The sequence below is a fragment of the Rhea americana genome, unplaced genomic scaffold (assembly GCF_003343005.1).
Source record: "Rhea americana isolate MKP2758 unplaced genomic scaffold, rheAme1 scaffold_14, whole genome shotgun sequence".
NCBI lineage: Eukaryota > Metazoa > Chordata > Aves > Rheiformes > Rheidae > Rhea > Rhea americana.
In genome coordinates, this window is record NW_028185483.1 from 4190405 (window position 1) to 4210227 (window position 19823).

A 19823-nucleotide genomic window follows, 5' to 3' on the forward strand; every position below is an offset into this window, starting at 1 on the left:
TTGAATTCGGCCAGAGCTAGGCCTGTATATATTTAAAAATCTGGATCATCCAGGATTTTGTCCTCCTGTTCAGGCTGAATATTCACAAAACAGAGCTCATCACACTGATTGCCACCACCTGGAGAGAAGTGCTGGGGCATAAGCTGTGTTGAGAAGTGTCACAAACGCTTTTAGCAGTTTGCACTGCTAAAATATTGAGAGAATTCGAACTGTTGGATTTCTTAGCATGCTTTCAGGCCTTCCCAAAGTGCAGCAGAACTCCATGTCCACGAGAGGGAGCAATTGGATTACTTTACATAGTTCTTTTTTTTTTCCTGCAAGGACAAATATTTTGCACACATGAAGGCAAAATACTGCTGCTGTCAGTCCAGCTAAATATGCTGTCAACATTTTGGATGAGAGCAACAACAAGAATGTTAATGCTTTAGGGAAGGCTCCACATCGTATTACGTGAAGTTTCAGCTTGAATCTGGTCTTACATAATCAGTAAATGGGTCCAAAGCAATACAAATTGTTTCTAAATATATGAATTGCAAACAGAGAACACTTATTAAAAAAAGTAAAGAAAACTCAAACCTTGAAGTGGATGGAATTTCCCCATCCATCATCCCTCACCTCCAGGGCATTTCTGCCTGATTGGCACAAGCAGCAAATGTGTCAAAGCTGTCTTCTGTTGGCAGGCAGCCCTGCTGTTGCTATCCCAAAATTTCTTCTTCAGCATTCAGCTGGTCTGGTCATGCAGCAGAAGCAGGTCACTGCATTGCTGGGGCTTACTTTGCCAGGACTCTGATTTAGGAGCATGAGAGAGTGCATACTCTGAGGCCCTCACTGTGCTGGAGAGGAGCCTTGCCTGAGTCACAGCATGGGCAAAACCAGTCCCAGGGAATATCTGAGCCTGCCCTGTGGCCACGGGAGATCCCAAGGCCCATGCTTAGTTTTGATGGCTCTTGTTGGCTGTAATACGCAATATCATCAGACTCTGGCTTGGCCTTGCAGACACAAATAGCTGTCGGCCTAGGGGACAGGCACACGCTGATCCCTGACTGCACGGCAGCAATGCCCATCTTAGGGGAGCTGCTTGTTCTCCAAAGGTGACTGTGCTCTTCATGGCCTTTAAGAACATCTGTTAGAAAGGGCTAGTTTTTGGCACCAGTGAGACATGTGACAGGAGGGGGCAGTAAAAGCAGGTCGGCTCTAGGGAAAGTAATTCTACAGAAAGCAAATATCAGGTATAGGGAACAGAGTGATCAGATCTTGCTCTCTCTGAAAACTAGGCCTATGTTCTTTCTTCATCCCTTTCCTCATTGCTGAAGTACGAGCTTGACTGCCGCTATTTAAGGCATCATGAAGAGAGCAGGGGGAAGGATATTCCATTCTCTTTTGCTGATCTCTTGTTGTTCTTGGATGAGTTTTGTAAGCTTGACAGTAGAGTACAGAAGGATGTTTGTTCCCTCTCAAAGATAGCTGAAACTTTTGAAATACAATAATATTTTGACAAAGAAGGAAATGCAGTGTTTGTGAGGCCTCTCTTTCCTCTCAAGAAGTTTTTGACCATTTTGTGTGGTTGTTTCTCAGATCTAAGAGTAAGCGTTGTTCTTTTAAAAAGAAGTGGACAGACATGACTAGCTCTCACCCAAGTGGTCTGAGGCTTCAGGAGGGTTGTTACGTTGTGCCTGTGTTTGACAGAGTGGGGACAATGTATTTCAGCACTTTGAAAAATAGCCTTAGCTTAACAGAGAAATCTGTGGGGAAAGAGGCCCCGGGCAGCGCAGCACAACCGAGGCTGTTGCTCCCTGAGAGGTAAGTTACACTGCGTAGGCCCTGGAAGTCAGCGAGAAGCCCAGCGCAGGCTACCGGCAGGAAGACAAGAAGACAGGCAGGTGTAGCCCTTCGTGCATGCTTGATTGTAAGGGAAAGGAAATAAATTCTGAGGCTTAAAGCAGATCATCACCTCCTCCTTCAGGGACATCTAATTCTTTTATCAAGATAAAGGAAAGAAAATAGTTAAGAGACAAGAAAGAAAGAGCCGCAAAGGGATGGGGTGCCCTGCTTCTGAGCTCGCTCAGGACAGGGCAGCAATCCAGAGCCTCACTTCTTACCTGTGGACTTTTGTACGGTCTGGCCGTGTTCAGTTTGATCCCTCAGAAGGGCTAAACAGCAGCCCCTGAGGAGTGCCAGAGCAGCTGGCAGATACTGGCCGTGCTTACTGTACAAGTGGTGACATTGCACCCCGAGCAGAAGGGCTTTCACATCATTGAAGTCCGAACTTTGCCCCAAGATCTAAGTTGAAGTCCTGTCCAGTGCTTTGCAATTAGGCCCTTTTTATAGGTGCCTCTGTCCCATGGAAACTAGTGCTGTGCTGGGCACCAAAACACTGCGACGCTTTGTGCCCCGCATGCCAGGCGTGCAGGGGGAGGAGCAGGGCCCTCCTTCGGGAGGGAGCTGTGCCGAGTGTCGCTGGACCGCAGGGTGCTTTGCAGCAGCGTGGCTGCTGTGCCGAAGAGCATTCCTCGTTCAGGCATTAGCAGCGCAGCAGCTGCCCCGTGGAGGCAGACACGCTGGGCCCCCCTGCCCACGCAGCTTCTCGCGGAGGCTTCGCACGGGGCCAGGGGCAGAGCCGCAGGGACGGCGCGAGCCGTGCGGTGCCCCACGCCGTGCCCTGCACCCGCGGAGCTGCGGCGTCTCTGCCCGGAGCCGGAGCCGGAGCCGGGCTCAGGCACGAGCGGGCACGGGGCAGCGCGCACCTGAAACCAGCTTGTGAGACCTTGTGGTCTCATCAGGCGACCTTTGCCGAGCTGCACCTCTGGTTCCTGGCCTGGCCTGCCCACAGCCAGAAACTAAAAATTACCTGCTAGTTCATCTCATTTTTAGCCGCTCTTACAGCTTTGTATTTGAAAAAAAAAAAAAAAAAAAAAAAAAAAAAAAAAAAAAAAAAAAAAAAAAAAAAAAAAAAAGAAAAAAATACACTGTAATTAATGTAAAGGCAGATGTTAATAATTTCAGCCTAAACACTAGTAAATTGCCTATAAAGGAATTCTGTTTGGTAACATTCCTTCTTCTTCAGGGAATTTCTCTCTAAGACATTTCCCAAATTATTTATTCTCTTCAAAAAACTTGTAAATTCACTTCAAAGCTTGTTCTGAGACTTTTGTGTGCAAACAATTAGTTTAGTCACATTAAAACAGAAGCGGTACCAGAACAATAACTACTGCTAAGTTGATTTCAAATGGTGTTGCAATCACTATTGAAGACATTGTGCCTTGGTTCGGAAAAAAAAAAAAAAAAAAAAGAAAGCAAGCATGCAATTTCTTTTTTTTCCTTCCTTTTCTGTGTGCATTTATGTTTAACTCAGGGCAAGAATTTTATAATATTCTTAAAGGAAAAAATAGAAATAAAAAATGGCATGAATTCATGAAGGCATGGGTTTATATATAGGCATTCTCTATAAATGAACACAAACACTGTGTATTCTAGGTAGAACAACCTTATTTGTCTGCTCATACACATTTCAATTACCTCCATGCACACTCCCACTTGTCTTGCCTTTTTTATATATGAACTGAATGTATTGTACCATATTTTCTGTTTGAACCGTGTGTGCCTGATGCATAAAACACGACACGGAGCAGCAAGGTTTTTCCCCACCATCTGTGTTAAATCACCAGTCATTCAAGCTTTGTTCTCGTGGTTGGCATCATTTCACCAGAATCTTTCGATGTTTGTATAGCCTTATACAGTATATTGCACTTACTGTACCTGTATAGTATCTTGTCTGTATACTGTATGCACATAAATATGTATATTCACTCATGTATGTATGTATAGTATGTTTATATATCTATGTATATGTATGTGTGTTTGTTCATAGTCTTTCACTAGAAATGTGTGGCTATTCATATACATTATGTGTATGCCAATTATATAAAAATATGAATGCCAGCACCCACTTTTGATAACCTACTTTTATTCTCATTTTGTCTTGTTAAACAATGAAAATAAAAATGTCATGTATTTTAAATGAGAACTTTAAAAGATGATTATTTTAGTCATTTTAAGTTTTCCTGTTCTTCAAAAAAAATTATTTTAACAGCCCCAAATTCTGAAGATACTTGTGTTTCTCATGAGTGCTTTCTGTGGTTGAAAAATATTTGATAATAGCCACATTCTGCTCTTTTGTCTCCCTGTGTCTCATGTTTGTCAAGTGTTTCTAGATTTAGATACGCCCTCAGCCAGTTGGGCTTTCCTCCTCCAAACCTTACCTCTGTTCACGGAGGGACTTCCGATAAACCTGAGGGACGATCCATGCCCACAAAGTCTTGCACATATAAATACTGGCTGGACAAGGCCTTCCTCAGGCTGGAAAGACAAGTCTCTCCAGTGCAGCTGAGCTTTAGAAACACATAAAAATATCATACTTTATGAGTCCATTTAATAAGGACATTACAGACATTGTATTACTCAGTTATGGTTTCAAACTACCTCTTTGCAAGCCACAGTAAATACATAACAATTGATTAGGCATTTATTAAAACAACTAACAACCATTTGTTAGCCCTTTGTAAAGTTAATCAGCACGCAACTGTATGTAGGCTCGGGTACCTGGCCTTGACCCCGTACAGCACAGGCTTAGCTTTAAACAGCACAGTATCCCTCTAAATCAAGAAGACATACAATATTTTTATGTTTAAGTTCTTCACTGAATTGGAACTTCTACGATAATCATATGTGTTTCAGCGCGAGACCTAATTATTTGGAAGAGTGGCAAATTTGCTTCCTCTTAATGTTAATGTTATGATCTTACCATCTCGTCCAGTGAGGCCGGTCACAATGCGTAGTAAGCTGCAGCAGCAGAGTGGCAGCAGCTACTCAGAAAGATCTCAGAAGACAAATTTTTATACAGAAAATACTACGGAATTTTTAGCATGATCAAGCCACTGTTATGAAGAACCTTCACCCCAAATAAAATCACATAATAGAAAATCCTTTTCAATTTTTCCTTTAAACTTACAGGATTAAATTCCGACCTCATGCAGGACAACAACAAATCCCTGTTTCACTCACAAGCTACAAATGAAAGGATCCAAGGACTGTTTTTTCTCAACAAAAAATAGTATGGGGAAAGAGCACATTCCATTACTTGAGCTTGGTGTTTATGGGCTGGGACCTGAACTTAAGTCTTTTCAAGTCAGTGGTAATTAATACAAATGTACTTATGGGTTGAGTCTTTAAGGCTTATGTCATTTTTGCAGTGTGGAAAAGGGCATTTAGTGTCTGGGGTTTATAAACACAATATAAGTTGTAACAGAGTCAAAACAGAAAGTAGCAAAAAGGAGAAAATACAACAGCATTGTTCTTTTTTTGATTAATAATAATCAGATGATAGCTCTTATTTGATTTCTGCATCACATTTCAAAAACGTGAGCCTAACAGAGAAAAATAGCCTTTTGTTGCTGCTTAGCAATTTGTTCACTTATGTTACAGGTAATGAAGTTGAATATTTTGTTAGTCTGCTTTGTCTTTAGCTCTTCTTTTTAAAATAAATATTTAAATCTCTGCTTTGGAGGCCTGAACTTGGATTGCACTCATAGTGCTATCACAGCTGGTGTGCTGCAGAGTGCTGCCTGGTCACCCATGCGCGGGAACCCTGCAGGCAAAGCCTTCGTCTAGCAGACTGGTGTTTGTGGCTTGATGTGTTGCATTTAGACCAAATCACTGTCACATATTGTGCCAGCTAGTGTCATTCATTTGGTGATCACCTTTAAATAGAAAACAGAGGTAAGATGCAGGTAACCAATGAATCCCATTTTCTAAAGCTTGTAGGTGCCACTCTTAGTTTCTTGCCTGTATTTCAGCTATTCTATCTGTCGATAGGTCGTGTCTATATTAGATTTGGGTATTATGTTGTTTAGCAATTCCTGATTAAATGAAATTGTGTCAAGTTAGAGTAGATCTGGCATCTTGTGCCAAGGAAGGCTCTTATACTCTTCAGAATTTAGGATTCTTTAGAAGCTCTCAGTACACTGTATCACTGTAGTATGTATTCATGAATTACGTTTCAAATTGGCTTTAGTAGTGAATTATACATGGAAATCTCTGTCTTGCAATCACGCTTTATGTGTCTATAAAAACACAGATATGAATACCTACAAGAATACAATCATCTCTGAATCATGATGTTTTTCAGCCACCTTTTCCTAAAAGTATTATCTCTCTTCCCCCGAACAATCTATACAATATTTGAGAAATGGCATTCAATATAAGAAAATGACCATTAATTCACAATAAAAAAGGAGAATTGTAAGAGCAAATTTCAAAATTTCTTATCTGTGAAACAACTTCATAACCTGTATCTGAGGTAGTTGTATGTTTAGATCACCTAATGAGAAAGAGGAATTGTAGGCACTGGCCCATTCAGTGCTGAGGCACTCCCTATATTACTCTGATCATTTTAACTTTTAAATGATTCTTGTGACTACTTTAATGAAAACACTAGAAAATACTAGAAAAATTTAAAGACTTAAAGAGAGGCTTTACTGAAAAAGCAATGTAAGGAGGTTCTTTAGTTGTCACAGTAGTAAAAGTTAGTTAAATCTTCATCTGCAGTTGCAGGAATAAATAATGCATTATTTTAGTGAAGGAACGAAATAGTTTGTTATTGTTATAAACTAATTTTCATGCTCTTTACTGGTACCATACTTGAACATGAAATGCAAGTCGTGGCTCTGGTCCTTAGGAGAGATTGTTGTTGCTCGTAAGTACAAACTTCCTCCCACAGAAGGAAGTGTAATTCCTAGTACTGACATCAGTAGGAACAATGCTGAAGCTCATCGATGTGTTTCAGCTTGGATAAAACTAGGTCCAGTAAATTTGGAACATATTTGAATGACCCTAATTGCAGTGTCTCCATACATCACATTTCTATAACTTTTGCCCTGGCCTCAGTGTCCACTTTCTCTTAGTTCTTCCACAATGTTGGTCTAGTTTCCACTGATTTTCTTTCTTCCCAATTCAATTTCTGTGTCCTTCTTGGCCACTAGTGGGTGACAAGAAACAGTAGTATAGAGTATGCGTCTTGCTGCCTTCAGCTCCCTGGCAGTCAGAGCTTTTGCTGCCCGCAGAGGTTGGATCCTAAGGAGCAGAGGATCTTGACCATCAGCAGCTGTCACTGCTCCTTGTTCCTTCGAAGCAGGGCCTGAAGGGGGGTGGGGGCTCATTTGAATATGAGATTTGGAATAAAACTACCATGATTTAGATTAAGAAACACTAATTACAGGTGTTCTATACTGTGGATGTGGTACTAAGTTGTAAGCAGGGCTAGCTGGAGTGGTCATTAAGGTCACTGCCTCAAACTGTCCGAGTGTTTTAAGATAAACTGGTTCATGAACAGCTATGCGACACGTGCAGTGGAGTAATGCCAGCAAAAGGAAGAGGTGGACAGCCGGGTTTAGTAGCCCCTTCTGGAGTCTTAATGAAGTCTGGAACATGGAGAGTGTTACACTGCAGATGCTATACTGCAAAATGCACTTACAAGAAAGCTCTGCATCATTTAACGTTACAAAGTCTGAGTATTCTGTCCTTTGTCACTCCTGTAATTGACCTAACACAATATTGAATTTTCCTTTCTATTTTACAGTGAACAAGAGGATGTATCATGGTGGGTTGCCGGAGTTCTGTGTTTATTGCTTAGCAAAGCTAAGCTTTGAGCTTTGATTTTTCATGAGTAGTCTCAATAGGAATGCACTTTGTGATGATCCACTGCATAAACGAGATGCATGAGACAACTTTACACAATATCCTGAATAACAGTTGCTCTACAGACTCTTGTTTTAAAAATACTAGCTTTTACAGAATGTGTTAAATAACAGTAGGTCAAGCAGTACATTTCAGACAGTTGTTTGTTGTAAAAAAAATAGCTTAGATAAGAATGCATGTTTCCAAATATGTCAATAATGCAAGGTCAGGGTGATCCTTTGTTAGACCCATTGCCAGTATAAAAATGGAATGCAGAATGATGAATTTATCATTTAAAGTTTGCTATATTGATAGCATCAGCAGTAGTCTGAGAATAACTGGAAAATTTAAGGTGTAGTCCTATGTGCAGTGCTGATGCTGTATGAAGTAACAGTGACATTTAGTAATTGGAAACAACGAATCATGAAGCTGAAGGGTTGGGATCAGAGATGCTAATAGTCTACGAACAATTTGCTAATTTAATTTTTGGATAACTTAATTTTTCATAATCTTGGATCTTCTGGAATTCTTGGAGTTCCAAGTATTCTCGTCACTTGTTTCGAAGTGGGGGAGCTGTGAGGCGACAGCATGTAACACAGCGCAGTCAGTCTTGTAGTGGCTTGTATTGGAGAAAAGCATCCAGAGCTTTGTTTGGGCACTGCATCATTTAATTACAAGATCTGCATTAAGTAGTAAAACAGTTTTTATAAGCACTCTGGTTATTGTTTTTACTGTAGTAGAAGAAAGCAGTTTATAAACAAACATATTACTAGAAGTTTAGAAATTTCAAATAATGGAAATTAAAACATGAAACACAGCAATTTCTGTGTCATAATAATAGTGATGCACATGCATTTTTTACATTGAAATAGCAATTGTCAGTGAACTTTTTAATGTTAAATATACAGTGTAAGATTACAAAGTGCTCCTTCCCAGCCAACTTTTTTGTTAAAATTAAGACTAGTGCGCTGGGGGAATCCTTTCCCAAAGATGCTTAAAACTTTTGTCACCTAGATATCATCTTCTAACACCAAGATGCTAACAACTAACTATGTGATAATAACACCTACATTATTCCTGCATCAGCCAAAGTAACACAGGTTAACTGGTAAGCTTTATTTCCAAATCTGCGCCTGTAACATTAGAGAACTTGCTATATGAAAAAAAATAGAAAATTGCCTTAGAGTGGCTTGTACTGCATTAGAAATGCAGAGGGAAAAGTCCTTGAGGAAACAGAAAGTGTGTGTGTTTCTTAAACTTCCAGCATGTGTGTCAATCAGAAATATATTAGTACTACTATCAAAGTCTATTAAAACATGCTTAATACAGGCCATCGGTATAATTTTATTTATGCCTCTTTCAGTTAATATCCCCATACTATTCAAGGGAATATAGTGAGGTTACTTGTGTCTCTTGAAAAGAATTTGTGGCTGTTAGAACCCGAAGGGCAGTCCATGGTAGCGCGTAGCACATGTTGTATACCCGTGGTTGTGATATATGTACGTGAATGCACAGGCATCGTTTGATGTGGTTGCTGACATACGTTGAACACCTTCTAGAAAACACCTCCAACACTTCTAGAGAAGAGGTTGCAATGACACTCTCCAGTGTTCCCGGGGGGATGTTGCCACGCACTGCTGATCGCACCGAGAGTGTCTGTTTTCACAGCTCACATTGCACTTGCTGTGTGTTCCTGAACATACTGTTACTTTTAATCACCTTTGTATTAATAACCAACTGTTGTTTTGAATTTAACAGTAACGGGAGAGCTGAGTAGCAGTATAGAACTATATGAACGACTACCTATTTTGGGCCAAATTATGCTGTCTTTTATGTCAATATTATTCCAGATTACCTCTGTCAGAGATAAAGAAATGACTGCAGATGCAGCCTGTAGATTTACCCTCCTTACCAACTCTTACAGCCATTGGAATTAACAGCATTCAGCTGCACTGCATTGGTTATAGCTAATGGTTAGCATAAGAAAAGCTATCCAACATAATTTTCCAAGTTCTCTTCAGAAGGCTTTTTAAAACATGTGAGCTTTTTTATTAATACTTGTTTGAATAAACTGTGGTCAAATTCTTGGACCTGTGAAGTCAGTGGGCAAATTCCTGTTGGCTTCAAATGGGTAAGGATCTCACTTCTCAGATTTTTTGAAACTTGATTCTTGCTGAACTTCTGCACTGGACAACTCCCCCTTTGCAAACGTGTGCTAAGAGGATCTCTGCATCAAGCTAAGAGTATCAGATAACAGATCATGAAGTAACTGTTGCTACGTAACTTGGCCATCTGCCGCTTGCACCCGTGGCACTGCCTAGGAGTGGGATTTCACACCCTCCCGAGTGGAAATACCTTACCTGGCCAGATGGCTGGGACCCATCTGCATCAGAGAAGGTGTCATCAAGAGGTTCAGTGGGAAAGAGAGTTTGGAAACTCTTGTCTCAGAGCAGGCAAGAGGGAGGGAGTACCTTTTCCTCACAGAGGATGGTAAGTGGCTTTCAGAAAGCCTTTCTTCTTCACTTCTTGTTAGCCTGCCAAAACAAACCAGCATGCTTGGCTCTGCTCAACAACCTGTAGCACTGCTCATAGATTGCACTGTTCATTGATGGCTTTGTTTTCAGATATAGGAGGCATTTCTAATCATTTTCCTCCAAATATGGTTGATGTTTTTATTTCATTTTAATTTATGTTGGTTTAAGATCACTTTGTTATAGCCTCACATTGGCCGCTGGGCATTCATTTTAATTATACAGATGTCATGAAGAAAATAGGTATTTGTACATGACATCCATGATCACACACATATTATTTGGTTTTCCCCACCCTTCCTGTAAATGAAGATTCAGCCCCCACCCATGCGATAGGAGAGGGAAGATACTCAGAAGGACCAGAAAAGAACAGCCTCTTTCTCAGCCCCATAACCTGTAGAATTTCAGCAACATTAGGTGAATCTACAGTATTAGGAAAAAAAGTAAGGAAACACCCCCTTAATCATAGGGTTCTCATATTGCCCAGAGCTTCCAATACCACTTCAAACAAACCAGCAGCATTTTCAATAAGCAAACCAAGAACTTACCAGAAAAGACGTCACAAGGAGAAGCATCTGAAGGGGGCACAGCATCGTCTGAAGTCCTCATCTGAGCTGTAGCGGAAAATACTTTAAGTCACTGAAAGTTCAACAGAGTTTTCACAGAAACCTCACTCATGGAAGTGTCCAGAATAGGAAATACAAGGTGGTCAATTCAAGTCTTAGAAAATTCAAAAATTAATTAAAAAGGTTCAACATTTTCTGACTTTGTGACTCATAATAGAGCTGCTTATGATATTTCAAAACTCACTTCTCTGTAACGGGATTTTTAGCAGCACATATTTTCATGGATACTCTTGTGAAAATTACATTGCACCTTTCAACGAAATGTTGCCTGAAATGCCTCTCAGCAAAGGGAATTAGCATGAACTTATCTTGTCTGCACTTAGACCCTGTGGCCTAACTTCAGAGAATTGCGCAGATTGGGACCACAGGCCTCTGAGCTGCCCCTGAATCAACAGAGAGGAAGATGCACTTTAGATCTGAGTCAAGCCCTCGCTCCCTGCACGTTCTTCTTTCTCATTGCTGGCAAAAGCAGGTGTGCAGGGCGGTTGCATGCTTGCAGTCTTGGGCTCACTGTCAAGTTACATGGGACTCAGCACGTGACAATGAGATTTGAGTGGAACTTACAGATCACAATATGTCTTTTCATCAAGAGAGAGCAGTATCTGTCTTTGTATTCATGTATCTATTTATCTGTCACGTATGAGCAAGCAAAATTTATTACACTTAAGAAACAGAGTCCCAGGCCTGGCACTGAGAATTTTTCATTACATATGTTTGGTTCTGCTCCCATGTTTTTCCTTTTGCCCTGGTCTCACATTTTTGCTTTTGGAAAGACTGTGCAATCTTGGATAATTTGGTATGTTTATAGCTTAAAGGTATTACCATATCTTTTTCAGTAGCATACCTGTGTTAAAAAGTATATAGAGGGTTACAAAGAACTGTATGTGCACTGTATTAATGCACTTTGAGTTATGTTCCTTATGTTGAATGTCCAGTTCCTGAAGGGCCAGAAAGTCATATCTCATTCTTGGAATAGTCATCAACATACAGATACAGTTTGTACACTTAACGACCATGGCAACAAGTGTAGAAAGTAATATCCATCAGTAGCTGCATAACTATACTACTGGAGAATATTTTCTTCTATCTTTATTCCATTATCATATTAGTTCATTCGTACTTATTTTTCTTGCATTAAACATCTGGATTTTGGGCACTTGTGTGAATCCAGTCTCTCTCTCTGAGACTGTTAGAGCAGCTCCAGCCTCGCTTTGCTGAGAGCAGATGGGACGTGCAGCGTGGAGTGGGGCGGCGGCAAAGCCCCAGCCCAGTTTTAATGATAGAAATAGTCTACTGTGACACCAGCCGGTTTCTGAGATTGTGATTCATTGACTATTTCAGAGAGCCTGTTTTGTTTTTTCACTGAGATTATGAATTTTTCTCAGTAAATTCTGATGTAGCAGAGAGCAGATGAGTGTACTGACCTCTGGGTACAGGGATTGTCCTTCAAGAGTGATTGAACTGTAAATATTTTCTCAGTCAAACCTCTGTTCAAAGACAGTTCTGTGATTTAGCTCAGACATCTAATTTAAACTATACATATATTTGTACACAATTGAGACTGCTATTTATCTTTCTAGAATAATTCAAAATTTCAGTCTAGTGATGTAAAAATAAATGAAGATAGACCCAATGCTAATGGAGACAGCTACACACAAAAGAGTACCAGTTATACCTTGTAGAGAAGTAAACTAGTTTGTCTCTCTGATATCCATAAAGCATTAAAACACTCCCCAGAACTGGTGTCTTTGGCTCTATTTTCTAATTCTAGAAGTTTTCTTAGACAAAATATTTTGCATTGTGTTTTGGAGATGGATGAAGGGCTTTTTTTGACTATTTTTTATATGCATGTGTGCATTTGAATAAAAGCCCTGAAGCAGCTTCATGGATAAGCAGCTCAGAAAGGGAGACTCAGTGAAGCTGTGCCGCTGTTCCTGCCCGTTGCCTGGGGTGGGTGAGCTCTGCACTGACTCCCGCAGCCTCTCCCATCTTACTGAAGGCAGCAGCTGTTTTGCCATTAACATGGACCACAGATTTCACCTGAATTTGCAAAGGGTCTTTCCCATACTGCTGCATCTGCTACATAAACTCATATTGCTGCCTTCTCCAACTCCCACTGCTGTGAAGATGATGATGATGAAAAAAAAAAGTCAGAAAGAGGTGTCTAGGAAAAGGGTAAATCTTACTTCAGCAAGCTCTTCTAACAAATAATACCTTGTCTCCTATTAATGAAAGCTTGTTAGTTGTCTACCTAAAATCAGGTAATGTTGGAATTAGAGTTTTATATGTGATATTACAGAGTTGCTTTTTTCTTACTTGAAAGTTAATTTTATAATATTATTTCTTGTTCTGTGGCACTGCCAATATGGAATCTGACAACCCAGGCAACTATAGGCCGGTCAGCCTCACCTCCATCCCTGGTAAGGTGATGGAACAGCTCATTCTGGATGTCATCTCCAGACATATGGAGGAAAAGAAGATGATCAGGAGTAGCCAGCATGGATTCACCAAGGAGAAATCCTGCTTAACCAATCTGATAGCCTTCTATGATGGAATGACTGGCTGGTTAGATGAAGGGAGAGCAGTGGACGTTGTGTACCTTGACTTCAGCAAGGCTTTTGACACAGGCTCCCAGAACATCCTCCTAGATAAGCTCAGGAAGTGTGGGTTAGACGAGCGGACAGAGAGGTGGATTGAGAACTGGCTGAAAGGCAGAGCTCAGAGGGTCGTCATCAGTGGCGTGGAGTCTAGTTGGAGGCCTATGGCTAGTGGAGTCCCCCAGGGCTCAGTACTGGGTCCCATCCTGTTCAACTTCTTCATCAATGACGTGGGTGAGGGGACAGAGTGCCTCCTCAGCAAGTTTGCCGACAATACCAAGCTGGGAGGAGTGGCTGACAAACCTGAGGGCTGTGCTGCCATTCAGAGAGACCTGGACAGGCTGGAGAGCTGGGCAGAGAGGAACCTCCTGAGGTTCAACAAGGGCAAGTGTAGAATCCTGCACCTAGGGAGAAATAACCCCATGCACAAGTACAAGCTGGGGGCTGACCTTCTGGAGAGTAGCTCTGAGGAGAAGGACCTGGGAGTGCTGGTGGATGACAAGTTGACCATGAGCCAGCAACGTGCCCTTGTGGCCAAGAAGGCCAATGGTCTCCTGGGGTGCATTGGGAAGAGTGTTGCCAGCAGGTTGAGGGAGGTGATCCTGCCCTCCTGCTCAGCCCTGGTGAGGCCTCATCTTGAGTACTGTGTCCAGTTCTGGGCTCCCCAGGACAAGAGAGACATGGAGCTACTGGGGAGAGTCCAGCATAGGGCTACAAAGGTGATCAAAGGGCTGGAGCACCTGCCGAGGAGGAATGGCTGCGAGAGCTGGGCCTCTTCAGCCTGGGGAAGAGAAGACTGAGGGGGGATCTTATCAATGTGTGTAAGTACCTGAAGGGAGGGTGTCAAGGGGACAGGGACAAACTCTTCTCAGTTGTCCCATGTGACAGGACAAGAGGCAATGGGCAGAAATTGAAGCACAGGCAGTTCCGCCTGAACGTGAGGGGGAATTTCTTCACTGTGAGAGTGACGGAGCACTGGAACAGATTGCCCAGAGAGGTTGTAGAGTCTCCTTCTTGGAGATAGTCAAGGCCTTCCTGGATACAACCCTGTCTAACATGCTCTAGGTGACCTTGCTGAGCAGGGAGGTTGGACTAGGTGATCTCCAGAGGTCCCTTCCAACCTTACTGATTCTGTGATTCTGTGATTATTTGACAGATTTTAATGTAATTCACTTCCATTGTTTTGGGCTATAAAAGGCAGAAAAAATAGGGCAGATAGTAACAGTGATGTGGCAACATAGACTGACTTTTCCTAAGGCCTTCCAGAAAGCTGGTGACTAAAGCTAGATAGAAGATTTTAGTTTTGCATGGTAGAGTTTGTTCCTTTTTGTTCTTTGTTCAGCTTTGGAAGAAACATTTGCTTTACAAATTTTTTTGAGGAAAACTAGAGAAGAAGGAGTAATTGAAGGGTTAGTGTGTTTACCAGGAACTCACTAATCTATGAGACATCCTCATTTACACTTGTACTCAGTCACATCCATATGAGAGAATTTGTCCAACGCTCTACATTCCCATTAGGTTTCTACACACCAGCCTATCATGCAGTTTTTGCTGTCTGCTTAGGAGCAAGGATCTGAGCCTACTTCCAACAAGTCCTAATTGCATGCCCCTACTTTTGGGCCTCTGAATGGTGTTTTCCTTTGCTGTTTGCTCCCTCTTGTTTTGAACGAAAGTTGTGTCCTAGACCAAAATAATTTCCTGAGTGAAAAATCCATCAAAACAATAATTTACATGGAATCAGTTAATTTCATAATTCATAAAAGATTATGTGACATAGTTTCTGATAGAGTAGAGGCCTGGAGTTCCCTTCCAGGAAACCCCTTCCATTCTTACAAACCTAACATTAAGAGAGATGCTGCCTCTTTCTTCCCCTTTCATTAAGAATAGGCCAATTTCTCTGGACAAAATCAAGCAGCTTACCTCTCCCTGTGCTGTGTCTTGTTGGCTGTCACCACCCACGCTGAGGGCTTTTGTGCCTGTCCATGTATGTCCATGTCTGGAGCCAGGCTCCAACATGCTGCAGTGAATGTATGGTTGGAATGTATGCTCTTGGATCTTTCAGGAACAGGAGAGCAGTATAACTGTACAATATTATGAAAGCTATACTTTTGTACTTCTTTCTCTATATTAACTTGTAATACCATTAATTTTTGTGTCACACACTGAACAAGTCCCTTGGCATGATATAGCAGTGATGTTAGCAACCTAGTGCATGGCCAGAGGAGGTTGGAGCCAGAAAGGAAGAAAGATGTGAAAAGAATTAGTCCTGGAAATAAGTGTGATCTCCATCAGTTCAGCAATAGCAGAAAGGATTAGGCCTAATTCCACAACATTACTAGCTTTAAACAGCTCAGTAGCCCTGCAGAAGTTGTCCAGGGTTACTGACATGATTAAACAGCTGTGTTGAGTGCTGTGCTGGCTTGTGAGCCTTAGCACACAAAGTTTGTCTAGGATGCACTGCAAATGCTGTTCATGCTCTTTAGGATTGTGCATTGGCAACATGATAATTGTCATATCTGCTTCATTAATCTATTACTGCACACAAGTAATTTTCTCCCAGTTGCAGCTTCAAGATACAGGCATTCTTGCTCAGTGTATTTTTATTTTTATTGCACATTAACACTAGAACTGGGAAAAATATCAAACATTAACATTTGTTCTCATTTTTAATTTTTTTCCCCCAAGTCTTTCAACATTATATGTGTTTGGTTAGTCTAGTTTAGCAAATGACATTGCACAGAACAGTTCTGGCCCTTCATGCTGCACATGCCACTACCTGAATGTGATTATAGGAGAGGAATGTGTCATGTATATGGTACATTTAAGAAGATATTGGTGTGCAAAACTTAGCTGGCAAACAAAAAGAACATTAAAAACAAAAGCACAGTTTGTCTTGAAAACCTGCGTACTGGGAAGTGGAAAAACTCAAACAAATTCTTCATAATAAAAGATTCACGGACTGCTACACAATATGGTGGCCAGTATAAAAAGGGATATTGGAGCTGCCTACACTTAGGTTTATTTTAGCTGCTGTTTTGCAGGGGATGGCAGAATGTCTGTGTAACTGATAGATTCTGCAACACCATTTCTATCTTTGGGAAGCTGCAGTTGGTATTTTTGGGCTTAGCATGTCAAAATCCTGCTTACATCCCCTTGAATCACATGAAATAGATTAGCTAGTAGAAGATGCTGTGTTGGCAGGAGAACTGAGTGTAGTACGACAGAGAGAAAGTGTGGATGACGTGGCTGTAATACTCTCCTGATAACCACCATACAAGCAGTTGACGGCGCTTCCTGATGCGTGGTAACTGAAGAATACAGCAAGATGTAAGGATTTGGTATTAGGGCATGTTCTGTTGGCTTACGTGCCAGATTATAAAAGAGAAGGGATTTCCCAACGCCTATAGAGGAAATCAACACTCAAGCACTATTGTGGTCAAATTCTGCCCAGAAACTGGTATACAGCAGTGTGTTGTGAATATTTTGTTTAATGAACTCTGTGCAGACTGCGTACCTGCGCTGCCTTACGTAGGAGGACCCAGCAAAAATGAAGACACTGCTGCGTAAGTAGTATCACATCACCATTGAATAGAGTGGCAGGAACTCTGTCTCGGGTAGAGTCTTGTCCAAAGACCTGGGAGGTGGAGCCGGGGAGTGGGAAGGAGGATCTCTGTTTCCATCAGTGAGTTTTGGATCAGGCCTAGACACCCAGAGAGAAGGTCTCACAGTTTCCATGGGGGACATGTCTCAGACCCACAGTACTTGACGGATCATTCCTAAATTGAAAACTAAATATTCAAATACAAAGATAAGGCACAGTAGTCTTATGGAAGACTTTTAGCTCAGCAATTCAGGAGCATATACTATAGATATGTTACCTACATAAATCTTAATTTTTGAGTGTATTCAAGGACAAAACTCATGTTCCGGATTAAACCTGTTCTAGGCAAAGTATTGTCCAGGATATAAGTTAGGATAAACATGCTTTTATTTCAGTATAAAGAAAGGTAATTTTGTCTATCCGGTGTCACACCTTAAAAATCTTTCATTACACAGGGATTTGAAAAAATACCCGTATTTCTGTATTTATTTCGGTTCTGTTTATTTTTGTGTTTGAGCACATCTTACATTGTTACTTCTTCTGGTAGTTGTGCTCACATTTATTCCTTTTGCTCTGTTTCCTGCTATGAACCTGAACATTTGTTCTATTGGTTTATCAATAAATGCTAAACACATTTCAAGCGGACTGCATAAACCACTAAAGTCAATGAAAGTTTCTAAGAAGACCAGTCCCTGATGGTAGGAGCTTAGTGTATGCACACAGATTTAGTATTTTAAAATTTGTGAACGAAAGGCATGTGTATTAATAAATATGCTCAGATAGTCTTAAAGTTAATAATAAACACAGATTCCCTTCACAAATCATAAAATGCTGTCAAAGTATTACCGTCCATGTGCATTTTCATGACAAGATCAGAGAGCTACTTAAACAGGCCCTGCAAAGGCATGGCATGCATTTATTAGCACAAATCCTAAATTAATGACAAATGTGGAAAATAAACACTGTGAGCCACAAGAAATCACTTTAAATTTGCCAAGTTTGTGTTCAGAGGAAGTTTACTGATTGCCGGTACACAATGTGTATATTGGTATACCTTGTATACAATGAGCCTTTTCAAGAGAGTTTACTATTAGTGATTTTGGAACCAGTCTAAAGCACTTGAAGACACACATATTTTTAGTCATATGAGCACCCCACTGAATTCAAATGAAGCCACATTTTCAAACTTCAGAGGGGCTATGATATGTGCTTAAAATTAAACATATGCTAACCCCTCTTCTTTGGATCAGAATCATATTTTGAAATTTCCTGCATGCATGAAAACATGGAGTTTCTAAACACTTGGTACCTCAACTTAATGAAATACCATTATAGAGTAGAATAGGTTAATCCATATAATTCATATGGAGTTCATTAAATCATTTTAAAAAAATTAAAGTTATATTTAGCTTGATAGTCAGAAGTGTTAACACTATGCTTTTAATGTGACAGACTGGATTTGGAAAGCAATATAAAACGTGGTTTTGAGTGAATAGAATTTTTTATTTCCACAATTTAAGGATATTGTTAAGATCCATGTGTCTTTTTAAGATCTATTCCATCATTCAAAATGCAACCAGAAATAAATAGTGCTAGTTTGCTGAAAACATTTATCTTTATTAGCTTTCAGTGCTCTAGAGAAGTTAAAAGGGGACCTTTTATTACTCTTTTTACTTTGAGTAGTAGCTGGAAGTAGAAATTGACTTTGTTTCTGCTGTTGGCATAGAGGTTTTTTGTTAGTGAAATGAATGAGAATAATACACGAATAATGTTAACCCTGCAAAGAACCAACATATATGATCTATTTTGAATACTTATTTGGATGTTTTTTTTCTTTTTCCCTCTTTTTTCCTTTTTTTTTTCTAATAGGTGACATGTATGCAGTGGTTGCAAGGAGATCATACAATGCTGGATATGATTGAGAAAAAACGTTGCCTCTGCAAAGAAATAAAAGCTCGACAGAAATCAGAAAAAGGACTCTGCAAACAGGACAGCATGCCTATTTTGCCAAGTTGGAAAAAGAATACTGGGACCAAGAAATACAGCCCTCCTCCTTATTCCAAACAACAAACTGTTTTCTGGGACACTGCAATTTGACAGGCGTCTGGAGGATGCCCTCGCCACTGTGCTGCGTCGTGCACAGGTAGCCTGCTTTCTTAATAAGGCAAAGGCTCTAACATAAGGCTTACCTGCAGGTGTGAACTTCCTAGGAAAAAACACACCATTGCAGTGCTCACCTGTCAGTCAAGAGAGAAATTTAAGTTTCCGACCGGATTAAGGCATACATACTTATCCAGGATTTTTTTGGATCCGGAAGATATCAAAATGTAAATATTTTGCCAATATACTGAAAACACCCAAACTAATACACTGTTTAAATATATATAAATACATATATATAAAAATTCAAAAATTTATGAAGAATTTTACTATATAATGTTACTGTTATATTGTTTTATTAACTATTTTCTATGTGGTACTCTAATGTTCCCTCCACCACCACCATTTTATTTCCCTTACCTGCCTAGATTTGGCCTCTGTACAAAAGCATGTGGTTGTACGTTTTGTTTAACAGTACAATGTACAGACGACTTGGTGCTAGGGCTGTAGAAGTTAACTAGAGTCGTGCTCATCAGACATCTGTGGCTTTTGGGTGGGGGGAAGGGTTGAAGAGGAGACAGTTTTGGTGGGAAATAATAAAACTGCAAACAATGCAAATGCAATTGCTGAAGGTGGA

The 19823-nt window shown here is 40.6% G+C and overlaps 1 protein-coding gene across 1 annotated transcript in view; it reads left to right on the forward strand.

Annotated features, from left to right (window-relative positions):
• The window catches only part of NYAP2 (neuronal tyrosine-phosphorylated phosphoinositide-3-kinase adaptor 2), a 134994-nt gene extending 115811 nt beyond the window's left edge, over window positions 1-19183 (forward strand). The window contains exon 6 of the mRNA XM_085298523.1: window positions 18956-19183. Coding sequence (XP_085154649.1) covers window positions 18956-19183 — 228 coding nt within the window. The remainder of the gene's footprint in view (window positions 1-18955) is intronic.
• The last annotated feature ends 640 nt before the right edge of the window (window positions 19184-19823 follow it).